This window comes from Rhinichthys klamathensis, unplaced genomic scaffold (assembly GCF_029890125.1).
Source record: "Rhinichthys klamathensis goyatoka isolate OS25496 unplaced genomic scaffold, OSU_Roscu_1.1 h1tg000027l_1, whole genome shotgun sequence".
Classification (NCBI taxonomy): domain Eukaryota; kingdom Metazoa; phylum Chordata; class Actinopteri; order Cypriniformes; family Leuciscidae; genus Rhinichthys; species Rhinichthys klamathensis.
The window spans coordinates 2,265,884-2,291,823 of record NW_026606577.1 but is presented as its reverse complement, the minus strand read 5'-3'; the positions used below and the strand labels follow the sequence as shown (position 1 = coordinate 2,291,823).

Here is a 25,940-nt window from a genome sequence, read left to right as displayed (position 1 = left end):
ATCGAGGTCACTGGAACGCTGGACAAAGAAACACTGGCGGTGATGAAGAAGCCCCGCTGTGGAGTTCCAGATGTCGCTGCGTACTCCGCGTTTGGAGGCAGTCCCAAATGGCAGACAAACAAGCTCACATACAGGTGTGTATGAGTTCTCTTGGTGTCACAGAAAAAAGAGAAGCAGAAACCAACTGTGGTCCTTTTCCTCAGGATTGAGAACTACACCCCTGACATGTCAGAAGCAGAGGTGGATGATTCCATCAAAAGAGCCCTGCAAGTGTGGGCAGACGTCACTCCTCTGAGATTCACCCGTATCTACAGTGGCACAGCTGACATCATGATCTCCTTTGCCACAAAAAGTATGTTTTACTCCTTCTTTTTACTTTTATGTCCATTTATCTATCCATCTATCATCTGTCTATCTTCAGTGTAAGTCATTTTAATTGATGATATTTAGTGCAGGCCAATTAGTCCAATTTAATCGTAAACTTGCTTGGAGACCTGGAGAGTTTGATGTTTCCCCATTCAAAGAGATAAGAGCTGTACTTGCGTGACTGAAAACATTGCTGCCAAGAGAAATGAGTGTGTGATGAGGCTGCTCACTGCAAAGCCAATGGGTGGAACTCGACGTCCAACCCCTCTCTGGAAGTATGGGTGGAGTTTGAAGGTCAAGCCACACCTCAACCCTACCTATAACCCTATCCCTAAACCTAAATAAGGTCAAGTTCCACCTATTACATCGAGAGAGGGGGCGCTGGATGTCAGTCAGCTCTGCATTGAGCACCACTTGGAAGCGGGAGCGATAACGTACAGTAAAGGCGGAACAAAAAAACAGGTATACGCCACGAGCATGTGAAGTGCGACAAGCCACTAACCAATGCAATGGCGCCATTAAATTGCACTTGTAAAATTATTTATTGAATATATGTCGGTTTTAAAAACTGTACACCAAATTGAAGAATCCCAATTCAGTTGAATTTGCCATTTCAAATGGTTAAATAGCTTAAAATTCATGATTTAACAGCCATATATGAAGATAGATGCATCAGCAGGATTATTAATTGCATCAATATTTCTTTGAAGTATGTCTTATCTGAAGCCCAGGTTTTTTGATTTATAAGCATTTTGTTTATAAAAACATTTAAACATTTATAAAAAAAGAAGACCTAAATTCTTTATTAGCCTAAACATTAAATGTAAAACATCTTTCCTACAGATCATGGTGATGCTTACCCATTTGATGGACCAGCAGGAGAAGTTTTGGCTCATGCTTTCGCTCCCTCATCTGGAATTGGTGGAGATGCACATTTCAATGATGATAAGTTATTCAGCTTCTGCTCATCAAGAGGTAAATTTAGCTAGTTTTTAGATTTTTTTTTTCTTTGATTTTAGTGATTGAAAAAGTGCAATGACGTCATTATTATACATTGTTACCTTGGCACCCCTAAGATTTGTTTAAATGTGATTTTAATTTGTACCTAATCTGTTCTACCTAATTTCTCTACAGGTTATGTCCTGTTCTTGGTGGCTGCCCATGAATTTGGTCACTCTTTGGGTCTTTCTCATTCCGACGATTCTGGCGCTCTGATGTTTCCCACATACAGCTTCAGCGATCCGGGTCTCTTCTCTCTGCCCTCTGATGACATCAGAGGGATTCAGTCGCTCTATGGTAATATGATCTTCAAAAGTACATCTATAATGTTTGAGTGAAACATATTCAGTCATTTGTTTACCATGTGGTATTTCCTTCAGGCCCAAACAAAGACAGAATCCAATCTGATCCAAACTTACCAACGGCTCCTAATGCTTGTGACCCTAACCTGACCTTTGATGCTGTTACAACTTTTAAGGGAGAAACAATGTTCTTCAAGGACAGGTAATGCACAAAAACAAATACAAAATTGTGGATTTTTATATAGACCTAAAATGTTTAAATGAAGCGACTTCATGTGTCTTCCTACAGCTTTTTCTGGCGTAGTTCTCAAAGCAGAGGTGTGGCGCAACTGATCAAGAGTTTCTGGCCCAACTCTCCAGACAATATAGATGCTGCTTACGAAAGTCCAGTCCAAGGAAAAGTTATCTTTTTCAAAGGTATTTTCTCAAACAACCTGGGAATGCTTTAACCACAATCACACCTACAATCTCTGTATTCATGCTCAGAAAACCTCTTAGCATAGCTGGTCTTTGTTTACAGGTAGACAAGTCTGGGCTTTTAATGGAAACAACGTTGAGCCGGGCTATCCCAAGCTTCTCAGCCACTTTGGTCTGCCATTGTCCGTAAGTAAAGTTAATGCTGCCGTCCACAACAAAAAGTCAGGAAAAACACTTCTCTTCGTTGACAAGATGTACTACAGGTTGGTCAAGTGCCAAAGCATAAACAAAAACCCTTGGATTTTGCTCTGAAAAAAAACTGTTGGAATATTACATTTCTCTTTTTTGGGGTAGGTATGATGAGAGGGCGAAGAAGATGGACACAGGGTATCCCAAACGAATGGCAGATAGATTTCCAAGGATGACCGGAGAGGTTACAGCAGCCCACCTGTCCAAAGGTAGGTGTTTTTAACCAATTTTCTACAAGCATTAAAGTACAATGATTAGACCTCATGAAGATAATGATTTTTTCTTCCAGGTTACATTTATCTCCACAGCGGGACAAAGATGTATGTGTTCAGATCCAACAGTAAGAGGCTTCACCGTGTGCTGAAGAGTAATTACTTCCTGCCCTGTTTGTCATGATTTAATAAAAAATGGAATGCAGCAGGTTATTTTAAAACTATACTGTAAAAAAAGTTGCTGCTTTAAATTTAAGTACAATCAACTTGGATATTTAAGTCATTTCAACTTAAGTCACATTAAACTGACTTAAAAAGTTAGTTGAATCTTGTATTACTTATTTTGATGAGTTAAAGCAATATAAAAACATGTTGTCATAACTTATTGATCACATTTTTTTAGCGGTGTATAGCACTTAAAAAGAAATGCATGTGCATAATCCATTGTTCATTGAATCTGTCTGTTGTTCAAATATGTTATCGGACTCTAATATGGCTGTTAAACTAATTCTAAAAGAATGTATATTGACAGAATCTGTTTAATGTTATTTTCAAATAAACTAAAGTGTTTAATTCAACTCAAGAAGGGTAGCATGTTCAGTTTGGAAGCAAGAATTGTTTTTGCCGCAGGTTAAATACTTTTAAATTTAATATGTTAAAGAGAATCAAAGCTGACTTACTGAGCAGACTGAGACTGTAAATCCAATATCGGTGATTGGCTTTGTAAACTCTGGAATATCAAACCATCTTAACTCTCAATAATAAATAAAACTCTAACGCTTTATAAAAGGTCAGACTTTTTGTCAAAGCATGTTGATGCTGAAGTTGATATTGTCAGGGTTCTGTCACTTCTGTCTATTTCTTGGTCTTATGACAGAGCCCTGACACTCCTGTTTTGTCTTGTCTGTGTGCCTTGTTTCATGTGCTTTCGTGTCTTGTGCTGTGTAGCACACAGCATGTGTTTTACCCTAGCTGTGTGCTTTCATGTTGTCATGTTTTGTGTGAACACGTGGCTTTTCATTATGCGTGTTCATGTCTCGTTTTGTGTGAGCACATGGCTGATGATTGGTTTTACTGGCCATGTGCTTGTGTTTAAGTCATGTTTGGTGTGAGCACATGGCTTGTCATGTATGTTTCCTTGTGCCATGTGCTCTCCTGTTGATTGTTTAGCCCCTCCCATCTTGTTACCTGTTTATTGATTCATTTGCCCCACCTGTCCTCCCTCATTACCTCCTTTGTTTGGTCTCCCTATTTATTCTCCCTGGCTGCGTTCCAAACCGCATACTCAATGAGTAGGTACTTAATTTCAATGAGTACTTACTCAACGAGCGCTAAAAGAGTAGGTACTTTATAGCCAGATCTCGTTGAGTATGAATGCGAACCGGACATCTGCCATGTTGATGTTATCATGTTACCTACGACGCGTTATCACACGCGCAACAACTTAAAAGATTTGAACGACACGTTTAATTCTTCTATCTGTAAATATCTTGATATTGATTAAACTTGCTAATTTTGTGGTCTTTTTGAAGAAACTGCTGCCCATTTACTTTGTAAATACATTTAGGGTTGATTTAAGTTCTTATATTTAACCCTACTAATGTGACCCACCGTTTTATACTTAACGATATTATTTATTTTTATTACAAAATTCCAAAATTGTCATCTCTTAAATATGTTATTAATTTCTTTATTTTATATCCAAACATTTTCATCCACAAGCAAAAAGTGCTTACTGCTTTGTTTTGCTCTTTTTCTTGTTGAATTTAACTCTCGTTTCATCCTTAGGCCTATAAATTACAAAAAAAATGAATTTTTTAAATGTATTATAATTAATTATTTAAGAAAATATATTTTAAGATATTCAACCCTGTAGGTTCTTTTTTCCTGTCTATAAAATCTTATGTATGCAAACCCATGATATATATATATATATATATACCTCACAAGTTATAACATCAGTAATTCGACAGCCCTACCTAGAACGGGTTTCCTCAGCGTTTGTAATGTCTGCACAAAGGGCAGCTGTGTGAAGATTCACCTTTAGAGAAAACTGTTGATTTTATACTCGAAAAATTTAAGTATCATTAATATTAAAAATTTATATTACCCCAGAATGAATTGCATTGCTATCTCACCCCCAAAACATACAATAATAACAACGATAAATGCTGACCAATACTTAATTATATTACTTTTTACTGAAAATATAATTCAATAAAACAAACAAAATGTAATGTCATATGACATAGCTATGGTTGAATACACTCTAGATGTGTATATAGTGAACATATGTACATTTTCATTCAAACAATTAAATAAAGCATTAATTAAATAATATTTTATTTACTGACAACAATGAGAAATATTAATAAATTAGTAAAAGAATGAATGAAAGTCACCATCACACAATAAACAAATGCATAAGTCAACACATGAAACAAAGCTTTATTCAAACTACAATCATGTATGTAGGCTAGGCGCTGAACCACATCCTTCTGCCGTCTCAACACAGCGGTTCCCATTCTGCGGCTTTATTCTGATGAATCAGCTGACCGCCAGAGGTGAGCCGTGCCTTCGTGCCTGAGGTTGTTGCGTGATGAGTTGTGCTTCACAATCTGAGGCAATAAGAGTAGGTGGAGTGATGGAGGGTCTCGTAAGGGCACCATCTACAGGATTCAGCTCTGGACTCCTCATCCTCAGTGCTCACACCAGCCTGCTGACATTTCAGATCCTACAAAAATGCACAAACATAACACAAAAGCAGTCATTTTAACCGCACAATGTCATTTGATTTCAGTATTATTTTTTTAGAAGACAAAAACGCTTTTTTTCACAAATGCCGCCATCATCTTTCCTTGCAGGTCCTGCTCCACCACAAAAGATCTGCAGCAAATGCACAGAAATCAAGAATCAGAAAAGTGCTGTAATAGCTCTGTTTGAAATTACAATAATTAAAATAAACTACAACTTAATATTGAAATAGTTGTTGTTATTCATTTCTGTAGTGTCACTCAAAGCATTTGATGGCAGCATTCAGCTTCATGATCTCTCCACCGGATAAACACACACATCTGTTCATCTGTCCCTGTAACATCCAGACAAGATTCACATTACCTCTGTGATTTATGAGCTCAACAACACTACATTTACATGTTGAGGTTGTTTTAACTTTTTATCCAACATAAATGTTCCTCAATTTATCAACAGTAATGGACAAATAAAATAAATAACTTATGTTTAGTTACTTTACAGATTTGTTCTACATAATAGCACACATACATCACTCAGGAGTCTATTTCATGTTGTGATGTGCTCTTCTGCAATACTTACTGAAGATTTTCCTGTCAGATGTAAATAGACATTTAAAATAAAAGTCTTTAAGATGTATATGGTTTATGTAAATCCACGTTAGAGACGTAACTTACGTGTCCTTACTGAAGCTCCCCTGTTAGCTAACGTTATACATAAAACGTGTTTTTACAGCAAAATCACAACTATACCATACTGTGTAACGTCTTTACACCTTCAACAATTCAACAGTTTACTCTACAGTAGTTCAACACATGCAATTTTAACACAAGGAACCGTGTTTACTCACATTTGAAAGCACCCGCGTCGCCGATCTCTACGATGTTTGATAATGACGTATCCTCTCGCGTGGCTTCCTGGGATAGAAGAGTATCCATCGGTTGAGCACTCGAAAATCTGTCCGGAAGCAGTAAGCCATCCGGGAACCTCTCGCCTACTCTTTTATGAATACTGATGTTTCGAACGTACTGCTTCCTTCACGTACTGTTTTCGCCTACTATATAGTAGGAAAGTAGGCATATTCGAACGCACTTAAGTCCGAATCTCGCGATAATTAGTACGTCACCCAGGTAATTCTCGCCTACTCTTTTGGATTCATACATACTTTTTCGCTCGCCTACTCTTTTTCCCATACTAAATAGTAGGGAAGTATGCGGTTTGGAACGCAGCCCCTGTGTTTGCAGTCCTGTGCTGTTTTGTTGTCGAATACCCCTTGTGTCCTGCCTAGAGCCTGTTGCCAAGTCCAGTCCAGTCCAGTCCAGTCCAGTCCAGTCCATCTTGTTTCCCCCCTCGGGATAGTTTTTGTTTGTATTTGTTTTATTTTTTATACATTTTTTCTGCAATTGAGTCCTCGCTTCATCTCCTCAGCCTTACACCTGACAGATAGTATTAGGCGTTTCTGAGTATAGAGCTATGAGGGATAGATTAGTCTTGTCATCGCTATGTGTTTGTAGTTCAATAAAAACAAGTAGAATTTCTGTTAAAGGATCGCTGGGACATGTATGGACAAACTTCCTGTGGTTACATTTTAGGGCATGAGTAAGGGTGTTTTGGATACCTCTGTTAAACAGCCTCAGGGTTGTGTTTTTGCATTTGCGTCTTTCATTAATGTCAGGATTTAGGAAACTTCACTGGATGTGCCCTGAGGGGAATTCCAGTGGTTATATAAAACTTCAATCAAAGCCTAGAAAAAAAAGAACATTGCTTCTGTCCTGTCATTTTTAATGCTTATTAAATTAAATGTTTACAGGCCACAAGCTCTGCCCACTTTACCTGAAAAGAAATTTGGAGTCTGGAGTGCATGATCTAAAAATAATTATTGCTATATACCTTGCAAATTATATGAACTGATATTAAAGCTGAACCTTTAAGTTAACAAAAGTAATAAAGAAAAAAAAAAACATCTCGGTATCTAAATGACATGTTTAACAAAAAGCAGCCCACTTTATCTCCATTCACTTTACCTGCACTCACTATATATATATATATATATATATATATATATATATATATATGACTAGTAAATATTTGTATATTACTAACATGGATCAAAGTGTGTGGGATAGAAATACTCTTAGAAGGACACAACTCCTGAGATGAATTTGGTCAAATGTATTCATTCATTTGATCTTTAAAGACGGTGAGATGTTTCTTGGCTGACATTCTACATGACATTATATAATTGAATATTTTAACACCAATTAAAATGCATATAAAAGAGCATTCCTTAAATAAAACCTCTTCTTCTTCTAATGTTGATCATACTGAATATCATACTGCACTAAAGTCTGTCATCACAATGATTATAATTACCTCCCAGAACTGTCTCACATGATTGCATTCCTAAACACAGATGCAAGATGACAGCGTTTATTGTGTTTCAAGTCACTTATGATGTAGAAAAACAACTTCCATTTTTATTACAGATATTTAAAACAAAAAGTCCTGGAAGTAACGATTTTGTTCTCTTGAACGTGATGGAAACGCTGCTTTATTTGCATTTTTTTATGTGCAACTTTGAATGGAAACTGCTGTATTCTAAATACCCTGCAGATTTCTTTTTTTATGAATAATGTGTTCTCAATCGCTAAGACACAATTCATGACATTTTTGAAATTATAATGTAGAAATTTAGACAATGTAAAAACGTAGTGTTGACAAAAAAAAAAAACAGTTAAAGTTGAGTTAACTAACTAAATTTTAACAATTAACTTTTTGACGATAAACGTATTAAAATAATTTACTGGCCCAATGAGGAATTAAGACAAGCTGTCAAAGGAACATGAAAAGCCAGCGCATCCAAAAATGTCTCAAATCTGGGTGCACGACAAAAAAGAAATGCAAAACAAAGTCAGCACATTGTTGCTCTCGCTGTCTGAACAAGAGCTGATTTGCTCAAAACATCACATTATAGTATTCTGGTGAGCTTACTTTTGAACTTTTTGTGTGTGTGTGTGGGAGCAACAGTGTGCTGACTTTGTTTTGCATTAAGATAAGCTGTCAAACATTTTGAACACATTTCAACCATCTCTCCTTAAAAAAAAGTAGTATCTTCATTCTATCATTGTGTGTTTTATAGGCTGCTTGCAATGTTGAAAAGAAAATCTGTTAGTGAAGATAAAAAAAAAACTAGATCTAAAAGAAATAAATTAGATCTAAAGTTATGACATAATATTAATCATACTGTACCTTTCCACTCAGAAGCAAAAATGCCAGTCAGAAATTGGAAATGCATCCCGTCTAACCAGAAACTCGGATAAAACAAATTGCCTCCGGGGATGAAAATGACAAGAAGGGGGGATATCAAAAGCAGAGGCAGTGAATACAAAACCCACAATCTTCCTAAAGCGGCCCATTCAGTTGAGTCATAGGTGAAGTCATCGTCAATACAAACTTTTGTCTGACATGTTCAGACAGGAGCTTAAACCCCCTGAAACTCTAAAAGTTTCCCACTCCCACCCCCGCTAATACCACTGCTGATTGGAAATGATAAAACTCGGGACAAGCCCCTTTTTAGACGATAAAAGACAGAAACAGAGACTCTGGAGGACACTTTTCTTTCCCTGCAGAGGAAGAGGACTGTAGTATGGGGCACTTGACAGCTCTAGTTCTGACACTTGTGGTGTATCTGGCTCTTTGTGATGGCGCACCTACGACTCCATCATCAGAAGACCATCAAATAGCAGAGGTCAGTACCCATATGCCTTATATATACTCTTATGTTTCTTATAATCTATATATTAATGTCATAAAACGTTCCTTCCTCGTTCTCCCCAGGCTTATCTGTCACAGTTCTACAGGGACAATAATGCAACTAAATCCCGCAGCAGAACGATGTTCCTCCCGGATCTAGAAAATGAACTGAAGGTCATGCAGGCGTTTTTTGGACTGGAGGTCACGGGCAAGCTGGACTCAAACACTCTTGAGACGATGAAGCTGCCACGCTGTGGAGTCACTGATGTGGCCAAATTCAACCACTTCCAGGGGAGACCCAGATGGAAGCAGAGCGTTGTTACATACAGGTTGGTTTAGCATGTACCTGTGCCTTCCTGTAGCTCAATCAGTGGAGCAACACCGAGGTCATGGGTTCGATTCCCAGGGAAAGCAAAAAGTGATAAAATACCTTAAGTGCAATGTAAGTCACTTTGGATAAAATAATCTGCCAAATGTGAAATGTTTAGCTCCTTAATGAAATAACAAATAAGACAAGTTTGTTCCCAGAAATTCAACCAATCAGATTAGACCTTGCCAGATATGGAAATGCTTTCCAGTTTTCTGTGCAAAATGCATGAGACTGTCCTCGGAGAGGAAGTTATTTTGATTAAAGACTATGAGTGCGCATGGAAATGACATGCATGGATAAATAATTTATAATAAACACTGCAATATTCCATAAAAATAGGAATTGTCAATTGGTGTCATGGTGACTTTTAAGGATACTAAACATGATTTGCTTCTTTCTCTCTTAGAATTACTGAATATACATCACAGTTGAGCCAGAGAGATGTGGATGCCATTATTGCCAAAGCTTTCCAGCTCTACAGTGACGTTATTCCACTCGATTTCAAACAGATCTACAGTGGCACAGCTGATATCATGATTCTCTTCAAAGCTGGATGTAGGTTCTAAACACATCCCTCATTTCCAAATATATATATATATATATATATATATATATATATATATATATATATATATATATATATAAATTATATATATTTTTTTTCCTTCCTGTTAGATCATGGAGATTTTTACCCATTTGATGGGCCTAATGGGGTTCTGGCACATGCCAACTCACCCGGTCCAGAGCAGGGAGGAGACACACACTTTGATGATGATGAGACGTGGACCCTAAGTTCACGAGGTGAATGCACAAATCACATAGAATCACATGCTTATGTGTATGTAAATTATTACAAGTTTATTTTAAAAAAAAAATCATTAATTGCTTTAGATATAAACCTGCTTTTGGTGGCTGCTCATGAATTTGGACATGCACTGGGACTAGATCACTCCAAAGACCCTTCAGCTCTCATGTATCCAACTTACCGATACGTCAACACGAATGGCTATACACTTCCCCGTGATGACCGACTTGGGGTCCAGGCCCTGTATGGTAAATGTTTTTTTTATTTTATTTTTTTATATAGAGAACTGTACTGTAATATCAATACATTAAATACAATCCTTATTATTATGGATAAAACAATCAATAAATATGTATTTCCCACCCATTTTCTATAATGTTTCAGGTGTTCGAACGTCAATAGATAAACCTGAACCAAAACCAGAACCAAAACCCAATCCTGAACCAAGCCCACCAGAACCGTGCAAGCGTGACTTAGTATTTGATGCAGCAACCAGCGTTCGTGGAGAACTGTACTTCTTTAAAGATGGGTAAGAATATAATTTTAATTTATATTGTTTAATATATTGTATATGTATAGTAATCTCAATATACACTCACCGGCCACTTTATTAGGTACCCCATGCTAGTAACGGGTTGGACCCCCTTTTGCCTTCAGAACTGCCTCAATTCTTCGTGGCATAGATTCAACAAGGTGCTGGAAGCATTCCTCAGGGAGTTTGGTCCATATTGACATGATGGCATCACATAGTTGCCGCAGATTTGTCGGCTGCACATCCATGATGCGAATCTCCCGTTCCACCACATCCCAAAGATGCTCTATTGGGTTGAGATCTGGTGACTGTGGAGGCCATTTTAGTACAGTGAACTCATTGTCATGTTCAAGAAACCAATTTGAAATGATTAGAGCTTTGTGACATGGTGGAAGTAGCCATCAGAGGATGGGTACATGGTGGCCATAAAGGGATGGACATGGTCAGAAACAATGCTCAGGTAGGCCGTGGCATTTAAACGATGCCCAATTGGCACTAAGGGGCCTAAAGTGTGCCAGGAAAACATCCCCCACACCATTACACCACCACCACCAGCCTGCACAGTGGTAACAAGGCATGATGGTTCCATGTTCTCATTCTGTTTACGCCAAATTCTGACTCTAACATCTGAATGTCTCAACAGAAATCGAGACTCATCAGACCAGGCAACATTTTTCCAGTCTTCAACTGTTCAATTTTGGTGAGCTCTTGCAAATTGTAGCCTCTTTTTCCTATTTGTAGTGGAGATGAGTGGTACCCGGTGGAGTCTTCTGCTGTTGTAGCCCATCCGCCTCAAAGTTGTGCGTGTTGTGGCTTCACAAATGCTTTGCTGCATACCTCGGTTGTAACGAGTGGTTATTTCAGTCACTGTTGCCCTTCTATCAGCTCGAACCAGTCTGGCCATTCTCCTCTGACCTCTGGCATCAACAAGGCATTTCCGCCCACAGAACTGCCGCTCACTGGATGTTTTTTCTTTTTCGGACCATTCTCTGTAAACCCTAGAGATGGTTGTGCGTGAAAATCCCAGTAGATTAGCAGTTTCTGAAATACTCAGACCAGCCCTTCTGGCACCAACAATCATGCCACGTTCAAAGTCACTCAAATCAACTTTCTTCCCCATACTGATGCTCGGTTTGAACTGCAGGAGATTGTCTTGACCATGTCTACATGCCTAAATGCACTGAGTTGCCGCCATGTGATTGGCTGCTTAGAAATTAAGTGTTAACGAGCAGTTGGACAGGTGTACCTAATAAAGTGGCCGGTGAGTGTATATGGGAAATGCTGAAGATTTTTTTTTTTTTTTTAATAAAAAAATTATAAACCCAATGTGGTTTTGGCAATGTTCATGTTAAAATGTTAACTAAAAAAGTTTCATTTAAAAACTATGTCATTTATCATGCCTTCATGTCCATTAGGTATTACTGGAAAAAGGGCTACTACAGTGGACTTTCAATGCATGAAATAAAATCAACCTGGCCATCCATTGACTCTGTTGATGCTGCTTATGAGTTCAGTGGCAGAGACATTAGCTTCCTTTTCAATGGTAAAGTCTAATTTCCTAAAGAGTCTTTAAGTGCTGTATAAAAAGGCTTCAGTAAATGTAGTGCATGTGGTCTTTCACATTCAGGTCAGCAGTACTGGGGAGTAAAAGGCAGCACTACTTTGCCTGGATATCCCAAACCCATAACCAAATTTGGATTTCCCACATATGTGAAAAAGATTGATGCAGCCGTACACGTGAAATCAACCGGACGCACTTTGTTCTTTGTTGGAAGCAAATACTGGAGGTGAGAAAACAATATAATATCGTGTTGATTATAATAGTTTTTTAAAATAACATCAAAACTAACATCATTTTTACAATGGTGTAGCTTCAATGAAAGAACAGCTCAGATGGACAGAGGCTTTCCTAAAACTATTCAGCATCATTTTCCTGGCATTGGCTCACAGGTGGACGCTGCTTTTGAAAATTATGGTGAGCTTAAACACAAAAAAACAAAAACATTAACAAATCAATCATTCATTTTTTAATGCTGTTCCCTTTTATATTTTTCCCGAATTTTTTTTCTTCTAATTTTTAGGTTATCTGTATTTCTCAGAAGGTCCAAGGCAAACGGAGTATGATTTCTCCTCAAAACGAGTGAATCGTGTTCTGTTGAACTATGGATGGCTGAACTGCTACTAAACATTTAACTGAAAATGTAGACATTTTCGGTCTCAGTATTCCTAATAATGTACCTACATTTTCTATTTTGTACAGACAATGCCACGATGTATGAATGTATGAATGTATGATTTTTTTTTAAAATAAATATGATTAATATTCACAAAAACTTGCAACTCAGTTCTAACTCATCTTCTAATATAATAAATAAAAATATATAAGAAAAAGTGGATGCATTTTTTTCCTGCAAAGTGAACAAGACATTTATGCAAATCAATATAACTTATTAACCTGTTTAAAAATACATTAAAACTTAGGCTAATTAAATTCTTTTTATATAATTACTCTTTTATAAAGAATATATTTCAGTTTCTGGATTTAAGACACTGTGGAGTGTAAAGTCAAACATGTCTAGATGGTGTAACTTTAAGATTATAAAAAAGGCACAAATCTCCTTTTAAGTAGTGGCATAGCCTACGTAGTTTGCCATAGGCCTAATCTTCAATTATTACAATTTCTTAACAAAATAAATAATAATATAAACAAACAAATAAATAAATAAAGCAGTGAAGACATTTTATTTTGTATTATTAACATCAGATTTTTATCTGCCAAATCAAAGTTAGAGAGGACTGTGTGTCAAAATCACACATTTAAAAACGTTTCGTGAAAAGGCACATTTAGTTAAATCCAAGAAAACTTTAGCTATTCCACAAAAATGGTATAACAGTATTTCAAAGATGTATGAAACCAACATGGAGACAAATATTACATTTCTTAGAACCTTTTACAAGTGTTTTAAAAAAAGATTTCACCTATCTAATGCTCTACTTTCAAGTTTTTCAACAACTATGACATATACTACACTACCCATAATGCTTCGGACCGTCGCCATGTGATGCAGACACACCTCTTGCGGTGATTGGCTGCTCTCTGCAAACGTTCACTCCATTCGGAGGTTTGAAGGTGAAATTTGTTCTTCTGTGTATGCAGTTTTTCATCGCAGTTATGGCATCCAGTGCCCTTTACAGCACACGCACACACCTGTGCAGACATCTGGTGAGTTTGAACTAAATAAATAGTTATTGATAGCCGAACTTTTGCGACTCACGGCACATGCAGCAGTTTGACTGCAGGCCTGTTTCATTGTTTACCTTTTAAAATATTGCGCTTCTCTTAGTTTATAACCTGTAGGTCGTCTTTGTTGATATAAATGCTGTAACCGGATATTATGTTAACGGACTCCCATTTTATAAATATGTCTTAGCAGGCACATAAATACCTAAGCAGGACCTACAGCACGCGACCATCTCTAAATGTGAGTAAAATGTTATGCGATTGTATCACTTCATGGAGCCAGAACTGTTTCTGTCAGGTGTGCATTCAGTAAATATGATCTTCTTTTCTCATTTGTCTCTGGACAGGAAGTTGTCATCGTCAGTGCTGTCAGGACCCCAATGGGGTCTTTCAAAGGAAGCCTTTCCACAGTACCTGCCACCAAACTCGGTTCCATTGCTATTAAAGGAGCCATTGAGAAAGCAGGTAGAGATCTGGGGCCAATTGCATGATAAACATAGCCATTATGTTAAATGTAGGGTAGGCTATTTGTTTTATATACACTTCTTGTTAAACTGGTTGGAATTCTCTTCACATCCTGATAGCAATCAGTAGTAGAAGTGGTCTAAATATCATAACATACATATATCTTCTGTGGAAGCCGCAGGACCAAAAATGTTCGTCCCAATGCAATGATACGATGTCCTACCTGCCTTTCAACATATGCATTTCCATACCTCCGCGCACCCTACTCGCGCAGACATCACACATCATCAACACTAGTGTAGATCTTTACAGTCTATGGTGTAGACACAGTTACTGAGTGCTGTAAACACAGTAGTCGTCTTTTACAGTTCCTCCTAAACCAAAGCAACGAGCTTATGCCTTGTTCAACCGTAATTACGAGATGGCAACCCATGACGTTATACTCGGAGCTGTTCATGTTCTCAGGCTTAAATTCTTTAATTCTTAATAATTAAAAGTCTAACTTTTCAAATGTCTGTATCAAATTTGACCAATCTACAATTTTATGTAACTGACTTAAAACAAATTATGAACAGTCTTAGATAAAATTTGAACTTGTAAGACTAGTCTTTGCAGTTAATGCAACCGGCCCCTGATAATCTTAGCAGAAATACACATTTTATTTTATATATTTTATATATTCTTTTCTTTTAAGAATATAATAATTAAATATAATTTTATGAGATTATGTATTATTACAAATTTTATTATGATAATTTTTTTTAATGTTTGGGTTCAGAGCAAATAAAAGAATACTTTTATTTAGCAATGATGCATTAAATTGATAAAAAAATGTCCGTAAAGACATGTATAATGATATAAAAGATTTCTATTTCAAAGAAATGTTGTTCTTTTGAACGTTCTATTGATCAAAGAATCCTGAAAAAATGTATTCGTTTCCACAAAAATAAGCAGCACGATATGTATTCAAAATTTATAATGATAATAAATAATGATTTCTGAAGGATCATGTGGCACTGAAAACTGGATAATTATTATGCTGAATATTCGGCTTTGCATCACAGGAATAAATTACATTTTAAAATACACTAAAATAGAAAAGTTATTTGAAATGTTAATAATATTTCACAATATTACTGTTTTACTATATTTTTGATCAATTAAATGCAGCCTTGGTAAACACATAAGACTTCTTTCAATATCATACTGACCATACTTTTCAAACTTTTGAACAGTAGTGCATATTATATGCACATATAATCATGTAAAATATAATAATAATAAAAACTGAGTAACACACGTCTTTAAATCAGAAAGGTGTGCTATTTGCCTATATAATAAATGCCACTTAGTTCGATATTTTTTTTTTATTATTATTTAATGCAATTATATTCATGAAATAAGTGTCATTTAAATCTACATTTTTAAGTCTTATTTGTTCTAGCTGTCTATGATAAAATTCCCTGATGTTAGGAGGTTTGCATGTCATCTACAGGAATCCCTTTGGAGGAGGTGAAGGAAGTTTACATGGGCAATGTGTTGCAAGCAGGAGAAGGACAAGCACCAACCAGACAAGCTGTTCTGGGTGCAGGTGAGGGATTTATTATACATACATTTTTTTCTTTCATTTTTTTGTGCTTTGCCTGGGACGAATCTACAAATGTAACTTCTCAAAGAGAAGTTTTAGTGCTAGTGTTGGTTCTGCTAGGATTGTGTAATGTTGTAATGTTTGTTTTGCCCATGCAGGTCTCCCTCTGTCCACTGAGGCAACTACCATCAATAAAGTGTGTGCCTCTGGGATGAAGTCCATCATGCTGGCCGCTCAAAGTCTCATGTGTGGCCATCAGGTAGTGTGAAAGACCAGAGATTCAGAAAGAGTGAACCTTTAATAAAGCAAAATGAGTGAATCTACATGATGTCTCCCAGGATGTGATGGTTGCTGGTGGAATGGAAAGCATGTCTCAGGTTCCATATGTCATGGCCAGAGAAGCGCCCCCTTATGGTGGAGTGAAGATGGAGGATCTGATTGTTAAGGACGGTTTGACGGACGTCTACAACAAATTCCACATGGCACGTACATATTTTTTATAAACGAGTAAGACCGATTGCATTGTATTTGCGTGATAGCTTAGCCTGATAATAAGTATTGAGTGAATGAAGTTGTTTGGAAACATTGGACGTTTAACACTGGAGAGGCCATGGTTGTGTACAACGCCACCATATTTCCCCATTTTTAGGGAAACTGTGCTGAAAACACAGCCAAGAACAGCAGCTTCTCCAGGGAGGAGCAGGACGCATTTGCCATCAACTCCTACAGCCGCAGCAAAGCAGCGTGGGAGTCTGGGATCATGGCCAAGGAAGTGGTTCCTGTGAGCATCCCTCAGAGAGGTTGGTTTGGTTTCACTACTGTAGCTGTTCAATTCCTTATTCGCAAAAAAATGCTTAATATGAGCTAAAATACGTAGGGGTGTGACGATATAATTATCTCATGAGACAAGACGTTACACAATATTGGCTTCACTAGAATGAGCCGAGATGATATTTTAACACCATTTATAAGAGATCTTCAATGATGAAATATATGACTGGTCTTTTATTCGACTGAATTTCACAAAATGCAAAACAATGCAGGTACAAGTTTGAACTAATCTAGTGCTGTCGTTAATTATTATTTCGGCAATTAATCAGTCGATTAATTTGATGATTAATCGAGTAATCGGACAATTTTGATAATACAAATAGACCTAAGTGAACAATAGCTTCTAAAATTACATTATTAAAATACATATATAATAACAATGAAGCAATAATAATTGGTTCATGGTTTTATTAAACAACTGTTAAAATACATGATGGAATATACACAAATATATATATATATTATATGCATGTTGCATGTATTAAAATGCACCATTATTGTGATTTAAAATCTTCTCTCACTGCTCAGGAAAACCAGACATTGTTGTGAAGGAAGATGAAGAATATAAGAAGGTTGACTTCAGCAAAGTCCCCAAACTGAAAACTGTGTTCCAGAAAGAGAACGGTACAAGATCATCACTTCAGTTCATTAGCCTTTGTGAAAAAGTCTGCATAATTCTACATGCACTTTTAGTGTTCTTCAAACCTTAAAAGTATATTGAAAAAAACAAACCTGTACAGATAATAAAATATTCCTGAAATAAAAGGCCACTTAAGTGTACTTAAAGATTGTAGATGTTTAGTTATTCTGTAAAGTACATTTTCAATCATTGTTTTAATAATCTCTTGTCATGACTTTCAGTCATGTGTCACTATTTTTAAGACGTATGCTTTGAGGATAATAAAGAATTGTTTTCGGTTCAAAAGACGAGCAGACCTTTTGTTTTTGCAGGCACAGTGACGGCAGCCAACGCTAGTACGCTGAATGATGGAGCGGCTGCTCTCGTGCTCATGACAGCAGATGCAGCAAAGAGGCTCAACGTCACACCGCTGGCAAAGATTGTTGGTGAGGCAAATGTTTAAATCATTTTATGGTGTATTCTGATCATTTCAACAGATACTGCAATGATTGGAATGACATGTTATGTAGGAATGGGGTTTTTTTACCCCAAAATTTTGCTCTTGTTTTTATCACATGGTTTAGTCCCGTTGTATTTATCACAGTTTTTTAGCTGTTAGCCAATGCTATGTCTAAAACATCCACCTGAATTCTTTTTTGAAGAACAACACCATGCTAAAGGCATTTTAATAATTTAATGTAAATAATTTAAATAAAGTTGTTAAGCTACAGTCTAACTACCCTTTTGATGAATGTTTGCATTTTTATATATATATATATATATATATATATATATATATATATATATATATATATATATATATATATATATATACACTACCGTTCAAAAGTTTGGGGACGGTACGATTTTAAATACTTTTAAAAGAATTCTCTTCTGCTAACCATGGCTGCGCTTATTTGATTAAAAATACAACAAAAATCAGTTATAGTATTAAATATTATTCCAGTGTAAATCAGCTGTTTTCTGTGTGAATATATAGTAAAGTGTAATTTATTTCTGTGATCAAAGCTGAATTTTCAGCATCACCAGTGTCAGTGTCTTCAGTGTCAAATGATCCTTCACAAATCAGTATAATATGAGGATTTGATGCTCAAGAAACATTTATTATTATTATCAATGTTGAAACAGTTGTTGGTCTGTCAGTTGTACAGTGTTTTTTTTTTTTGGATTCTTTGATGAATAGGAAGTTCAAAAGAATAGCATTTGTTTGAAATAGAATCTTTTGTAACATTATAAATGTCTTTACTGTCCTTGATAAATAAAAGTATTGATTTCTTTCCTCCAAAAAATAAAAATAAAATTCTCACTGACCCCAAACTTTTGAACGGTAGTGTATATATATCTGAAAAGAGTTTTTCAGATATTGTTCAAATGACAAAAAACCTAAATATTCCTGGAGGGTTAAAATACATTACATTTTGAAATAATCTAAAGCATAATATCTTATAAATGTCGCAACATAGAAGCAAGTAAATTTTAACTGTTCTTTAAAAAATCAACATCTTAGTATTTTCTTTGAAAATGTACATTTATGAATGTAAAATTTGCAAGGAATAGTAATAAATTAATTATAAACTTAATATGATAAGGGTCTAAGACACATTTTTGGCTAATACGAAAGTTTGGGGATAGTTACAAATAATTAAAGCTACCTGAAGGGTAGTAATGTTTCTTTTTAGCATTTTTAATAGGCTACATCACTGCTAAAATAAAGTATTTTTACTGGGAAAACTGCTGTTTTGACTAAACAGCTGTTTTACTGTCATGCTACTGAAAAATGTAGTTGAGTTGGTTGCATTCTAATAGTGAGTTACTCATATATGGCCAATTTTGTCGGATAATGCATGTTTGCTGGCTTTTCCTACACATCTGGACCACAATTTTTTGTTAATTTGCAGCTTTTGCTGATGCTGCTGTCGCCCCCATCGACTTCCCTATCGCTCCAGCCTTTGCCGTCCCTAAGGTGAGCTAATATTTGTCTTAATTGCAAAGCTGACGTGTTTTTGAAGTCGTTCAGTGTAATAACATCTATGTTGTGCAGATCCTGAAGGCGGCCGGTTTGAAGAAAGAAGACATTGCCATGTGGGAGATCAATGAAGCCTTCAGTGTTGTGGTGCTGGCCAACATCAAGATGTTAGACATCGACCCCAACAAAGTCAATATCCATGGAGGAGCAGTTTCCCTCGGACATCCAATTGGGTAAGCAACATCCTTCTCATGCATCACTGTTCACTACATTGACATACTGGAATTAGATTTGCGTGATAATTAATGTGACGGTTTTGCGATTTCTAGAATGTCAGGGGCGAGAATCGTAGGACACATGGTGCACAATCTGAAATCGGGACAGTACGGACTGGCTGGAATCTGCAATGGAGGAGGCGGCGCTTCCTCCATTCTGATCCAGAAATATTAGGACTTGAGATTCAGAAAAGGTCATTCATCTTTTTTTTTTTTTTATTAAAATAGGGGGGAAACGTATCAATGCTCATAAAATACAAACTTCCCAAATGGTAATATTTATTCTGTGCAGTCAATGTTGTAATGAAAGTGTTTATAATTGTTGAAATCTGTAACTGCAATAAAATAGACTATTGATTGACTGTTGATGCTGAGTGTGATGATTATACTCATAATAAGACATAATGCAGTTCCCCTGAATGAACACCAGATGGAGAACGTGCTTTGAGCTTTGCTGCTGATGAACCCTTTTCAGTTTTCACAGACTGTGATGATGTATTTCGGCAATAATTAACATTGTAAACTATAGAAGTTTACATATGATGACTTCTGTTTCTGAGAACCCTGGAAATGTGAAAAGGGTCCATTGAGGCAACCTGACTAGCAGTGACCTAAAACTAATTTATGCCACAAGTAAGTTGTAAATTGAACAAACAGTTGTTACTTTGTGATTGTTGAAAGCTGCAGATACTATAGTCATGAGTGGTAATATGGACAATGCATAAGTGACGGTTTTGACTTAAATTTTCACTTTCCACAATATTTTGGAAATTTACCCCCGGCCCCATCCATCCAAAAAAACAAACAAACATCCACGTTAAAAATAATAATGATAATAATGCAACTAATAGCAGAACTCACACACATTTTATTTTTATTATATTATGATTGTTTAGCATCTTTCAATCCCATTTTTAATGATATTTTGCTTATAGTCTTTATTAAGTGCAATTGTTTTATGTCATAATGCAATGAAATGTCAATTTGTGTGGACATAATTTTTGGACAGGCTGTCGTTCAAAGAAATTTTGAACATGCAAAAGCGAGAGAATAAACTAAGTATTATTAACTGATTATGCTGGAGTCAATCTATGCTGTTTCTTGTAAGCTTTTTGTTTTTCTATGCATTTTTTGCGTAGTAAAATAAAACCTGTGGCTGTAGTTTACCCTCTTTTTGCCTAATAATTTTGTCAGATAAATACCTTAACCTTAAGTTTAGTTTTGTTTTTCCCTCATATTTAAAATATTTAAAAATATCAAATATTTTTTCTCATATTTTTATGGTTTAATCAAACTTGAAGGCTCATTAAACACAAATCCCCAAACCAATGCCCTCCAGATATCACTTTTGTCCACTACTGTATGTTATTTACACACTTTATTTATTCACTTTCCTGTATTATTAGATATTTTGTTAAATGTCTTGACAAATGGTCTGTCAATTAGAAAACAAAATGAGATGTAAACTAATGTGTTGTTCACATTAAACAGAAACTACGGCCAAAAATTAAAATAATTATTTACTCACCCTTATGTCGTTCCAAACTTGTGACTTTTTTTCTTCTGCAGAACACAAAAGAAGAATGTATGGAAGCTTGTTTCCGCCACAGAATGAAAAATAAAAAAGGTAATTGCGACTTTATATCTCACAATTCTGACTTTTTTTTCTCACAATTGCGAGTTTACATCTCGCAATTCTGACTTTATTTCTCAGAATTCCGAGATATAAAGTCAGAATTGATTGATATAAAGTCGTAATTGTGTGTTGTAAAGTCAGAATTGCGTGATATAAAGTCGCAATTGCATGTTATAAAGTCAGAATTGCGTGATATAAAGTCGCAATTGCGTGTTATAAAGTCAGAATTGCGTGATATAAAGTCGCAATTGTGTGTTATAAAGTCAGAATTGCGTGATATAAAGTCGCAATTGCGAGATATAAAGTCAGAATTGCGTGATATAAAGTCGCAATTGTGTGTTATAAAGTCAGAATTGCGTGAAATAAAGTCGCAATTGCGTGTTATAAAGTCAGAATTGTGTGATATAAAGTCGCAATTGCAGGTTATAAAGTCAGAATTGTGTGATATAAAGTCGCAATTGCGTGTTGTAAAGTCAGAATTGCGAGATATAAAGTCAGAATTGATTGATATAAAGTCGCAATTGCAGGTTATAAAGTCAGAATTGTGTGATATAAAGTCGCAATTGCGTGTTGTAAAGTCAGAATTGCGAGATATAAAGTCAGAATTGATTGATATAAAGTCGCAATTGTGTGTTATAAAGTCAGAATTGCGTAAAATAAAGTCGCAATTGCGTGTTATAAAGTCAGAATTGTGTGATATAAAGTCGCAATTGTGTGATATAAAGTCGCAATTGCAGGTTATAAAGTCAGAATTGTGTGATATAAAGTCGCAATTGCAGGTTATAAAGTCAGAATTGTGTGATATAAAGTCGCAATTGCGTGTTGTAAAGTCAGAATTGCGAGATATAAAGTCAGAATTGATTGATATAAAGTTGCAATTGCGTGTTGTAAAGTCAGAATTGTGAGATATAAAACTTCTGAGGGGGGAAAAGTCAGTCTTTTTTTTTCCTTAGAATTGGCCTAATAACTCGCAATTGCGAATTTATATCTCACAATTCTGAGAAAAGATGTCAGAATTTGGAGATATAAACTCGCAATTATGTGTTATAAAGTCAGAATTGTGAGATAAAAAGTCTCAATTCTGTCTTTTTTTCTCGCAAGTGCGACTTTATTTCTCAGAATTGCGACTTTATATCTCGCAATTGCGACTTTATTTTTCACAATTCTGACTGCACATCTCGCAATTGGGAGATAAAAAGTCGCAATTATTTATTTATTTATTTTATTCAGTGGCGGAAACAAGCTTCCATAAGAATGCTTCCATTGTATGGACCAAAACAAAAAACACTTGAGACATTTCTTCTTATGTTCCACAGAAGAAAGTCAGTCACAAGTTTGGAATGACAAGATGTTGAGTAAATGATGGCAGAATTTTCATTTTTGGCTGGAGTATCCCTGTAAAGTTCTGACATTTTCTGTAAAATCTATATAGTTTTTGATACAATGCCTAATTGGCATATTTTAAATGTGGCCTATTCACCTGTAGTACCCCGTCTGTGTCTTTAAATGGACCGGAAGCATTTTTACACGCCACGTTTCAGACTAGAATGCTATGTTGTAAAATGACCTCCTCATGTTGCATTTTAACCCAATCAAATAATGATTCAAGAAGAGCTTTGAAAATGTTTAATTACTTGCTGTTACTGAAAATGGAAAATGTGGATGCTGTGCACCGTATACATACTATATACTGCAGAAATAGAGTAGTGTGGTAGTATGTTGTTCTGAAGAGACCTTTTTCAGTCATGTTACCATTTTAGACACTGTTTAACACAAATGTGTTAACTTTGTCCCAGCTATTCTCTTAACCAGGAATCCTGTGATCTTCCAGAGAACCTGTGACCTGACTGAGCAGGGTCTTTTCTGGGCCCCTATAAATTATCCACCAGCAGCAAAAAGCTCCACCTTGCATAAAAAATTCTGGCTCCACCTTCAGACGCCACACTTGTCACGTCACAAAGCTCATTCTCTGTGTACTTAGCAAAACTAACATACAGTTTATCAGCTTCTAATTATCAGTTGCTTCTATTTGTCATTGAAAAGTCATTGTGCTTCAGTCTAACCGATAGAGGATCGGGCCAAATATTAACAGGATGTTTTGTGATGTCAAAGTATCGGCCCATTGACTGAGTTACTGAATAACAACAGGTTGACCCTGTGTGATAGCTGAGCTTGGCCAACATCGTAGCCAACAGATTATCTTTACAGCTTAATATAGTGATTTCTCAATGTTTGAACCATCTATCTGGAAATTAAACAGGAAGTCTAGTTATGTCATGTGACAGACTAAACCTTCATCACATAAGCCTTGTGATGATTTTATAGCTTTCTATTATTCAGGTGATTCCTGGAAAATGTACGAAATGATTTCTTGTACTCCAGCTCGTGATTTTATGATGTTTACAGTTAGCTGCCCTTATTAATATTTATTTCCTAAAACTAGCAGGTACAACCATCCCAACATTTAAATTCTATTGACAAGTTACAACTTTACAACGCTATTATAGAGGAAGTCAAACATGATCTAAAATCATTATGAAAAGAGGGTAAAACATCATCTTGCACCAACATAAATTAGAAAGCTTTACCAGCCATACTAGAATCAATCACATTTTATTGTAATTATTGTGGTAAATTTTGTCTAACTTGTAAAATGTATAATACCGGTAGGTCATTTTATTAAATATATAGGATATTTATAGATTTATATTACAACTGTTGCATGTTGCAGCTATAGAGTTTCTAAATGTGTAGGTTGCTATTTTTCATAACAAATGCCATAGATCAATAAAAAAATGGGAGAAAAGTCAACAGGTCTAAAGAGGAGCCATCAATGGTCTTACTATAGCCTTATTGTAACAAATGCTACAGCTAAACAATTACAAGAGTGGTACATTTCCGGAAGTGCAAGTACAAGTTAGAATCAAGATCTTCTTGAATTATTGACCAAACAATACATTTTCTGCATGTGTGAAATGTGTTCTGTTTTAATGATGTCTGATATTAGGAAAAACCTTCAGATATTCCAAGACGGGGGGGGGGGGGAATATGATTGTTGTTGTTTGAATTGATTGATTTTATTTGACCACTTAAATATATATAATAAAAATATGAAACAGTAATCTGTGTCATACATTAAAAATACATAAATAGTCAGGGATGACACAATAAAGCCCAAAGACTTATTTACATTGTGGTCCCTATAAGGGCAGGGGGAGAGGGCAAATGGCAGCAAATCACACATCAATCATTCATCATACATTAAACAAATTCATCCATATTAGACAAAAAATTAACCATAAAAATAGACTATGATATGATAATGGCTACGATTGGCACCTAAGCCATACTTTCAAACCTTGTTTAAAACTGCCTATGCTTCTTACTGTCTTGAGTGTATCAGGTAACCATAACGTTGTGAACATAAACAACATCGGCAAAGTTATGAAGCTCAAAGTTCAAAGCAAAGGGAGATATTTTCTTTTAAAGAAATTGCTTTTTAAGGACTACAATAAGCGGCCGGTAGGGACTACACGACATTCCTCCCGGGTTAGTGACATCACTACACCCTAAAATTGACATAAACCCACCCCCAGGGACAAGATTTATAGATTATCATGACCGAATATGCTAATCAATGACTAGAAGATTACTACACATAAGTTACATAAATTCACCAACTAACCATTTAGAAATGTTGTCTACATGTTGTCACTTCTTGAGTCTCTCCTTCTTTCTGACTCCGGTTTGAACATAAAAGGCTAAACGTTTTTGAAATTTTCAGTGCATGTCTGTGTGAGGTAAAAGGACACAAGCTCTTGAAGCTCCGCCCTCTGTGCCGGGAGCAGCAGCTCATTTGCATTTAAAGGAACGGACACAAAAATGGTGCGTTTTTGCTCACCCTCAAAAAGTGACAACTTTAACATGCTATATAAAAATATCTGTGGGGTATTTTGAGCTAAAACTTCCCATACACACTCTGGGGACATCAAATACTTATTTTACATCTTGTGAAAAGGGCATTATACCACCCCTTTAAGTAAAGTTCCTTTGGATTCCCGGCACTTGGAAGTAGAAAATTCTGTCAAACCGATAAGGTTCCAGATGCTTAAATAATATAAAATACAACATATCTCCTATATGTAAAAAGGTAATTAGTAACTAGGCTATTGGCATGAATGAATTAGGATGGCAGAAATGACATGTTTAAGAAACAGGGAAGTTGAAAATGTGCATTTGCAAGCTTAGAAAATTATCCTTTTGAATCTCTTATATTGCTATTGTACCTCATGTTCAAAGCTGTGAACATGAAGTGAGCCAGAAGGAAGCGTCTTTATATGGAAGAATGTTTTACATATATTTTGCCTATTTTTGTCTCACCTCAAAGCTGTGTCATCTACAGTATGTTCTGTATTGATAAGACATGTTATACTTGTTTAGTAGAAAGACATTGTAATGCTCTTACAGTAGTTCTAAACTTTTAGTTCAGGTCAGCAGGGGTCATTTTGTATTTGCATACACCTGACTATTGAGAGTTTAGTT

At 35.9% G+C, this 25,940-nt stretch overlaps 3 protein-coding genes across 4 annotated transcripts in view; all 3 read left to right on the top strand.

The window, feature by feature from the left end:
- Nucleotides 1-2,729, top strand: part of LOC130079005 (collagenase 3-like) — a 31,761-nt gene extending 29,032 nt beyond the window's left edge. Inside the window, exons 5-10 of the mRNA XM_056244574.1 lie at nucleotides 1,501-1,662; nucleotides 1,746-1,869; nucleotides 1,957-2,084; nucleotides 2,188-2,347; nucleotides 2,439-2,542; nucleotides 2,623-2,729. Coding sequence (XP_056100549.1) covers nucleotides 1,501-1,662; nucleotides 1,746-1,869; nucleotides 1,957-2,084; nucleotides 2,188-2,347; nucleotides 2,439-2,542; nucleotides 2,623-2,729 — 785 coding nt within the window. The remainder of the gene's footprint in view (nucleotides 1-1,500; nucleotides 1,663-1,745; nucleotides 1,870-1,956; nucleotides 2,085-2,187; nucleotides 2,348-2,438; nucleotides 2,543-2,622) is intronic.
- Nucleotides 2,730-8,884: 6,155 nt separating this feature from the next.
- Nucleotides 8,885-13,012, top strand: mmp30 (matrix metallopeptidase 30). The gene is made up of 10 exons (XM_056244416.1): nucleotides 8,885-9,044; nucleotides 9,134-9,378; nucleotides 9,826-9,974; nucleotides 10,095-10,220; nucleotides 10,311-10,472; nucleotides 10,609-10,753; nucleotides 12,172-12,299; nucleotides 12,384-12,543; nucleotides 12,628-12,731; nucleotides 12,838-13,012. Exons 1-10 carry the CDS (start codon nucleotides 8,943-8,945, stop codon nucleotides 12,939-12,941), a joined length of 1,425 nt encoding a protein of 474 aa, XP_056100391.1. The 5' UTR covers nucleotides 8,885-8,942; the 3' UTR covers nucleotides 12,942-13,012.
- Nucleotides 13,013-13,823: 811 nt separating this feature from the next.
- On the top strand, nucleotides 13,824-20,836 carry acat1 (acetyl-CoA acetyltransferase 1). Of its 2 annotated transcripts, none has more exons than XM_056244426.1 (12): nucleotides 13,824-13,979; nucleotides 14,188-14,238; nucleotides 14,345-14,462; nucleotides 15,958-16,053; nucleotides 16,209-16,309; nucleotides 16,389-16,532; nucleotides 16,700-16,850; nucleotides 17,410-17,505; nucleotides 17,833-17,946; nucleotides 19,420-19,484; nucleotides 19,563-19,720; nucleotides 19,817-20,836. In XM_056244426.1, exons 1-12 carry the CDS (start codon nucleotides 13,908-13,910, stop codon nucleotides 19,935-19,937), a joined length of 1,287 nt encoding a protein of 428 aa, XP_056100401.1. In that variant the 5' UTR covers nucleotides 13,824-13,907; the 3' UTR covers nucleotides 19,938-20,836. The 2 variants fall into 2 exon arrangements, with proteins under 2 accessions (XP_056100401.1, XP_056100406.1); XM_056244431.1 differs by having other exon boundaries at nucleotides 13,841-13,979; nucleotides 14,191-14,238.
- The last annotated feature ends 5,104 nt before the right edge of the window (nucleotides 20,837-25,940 follow it).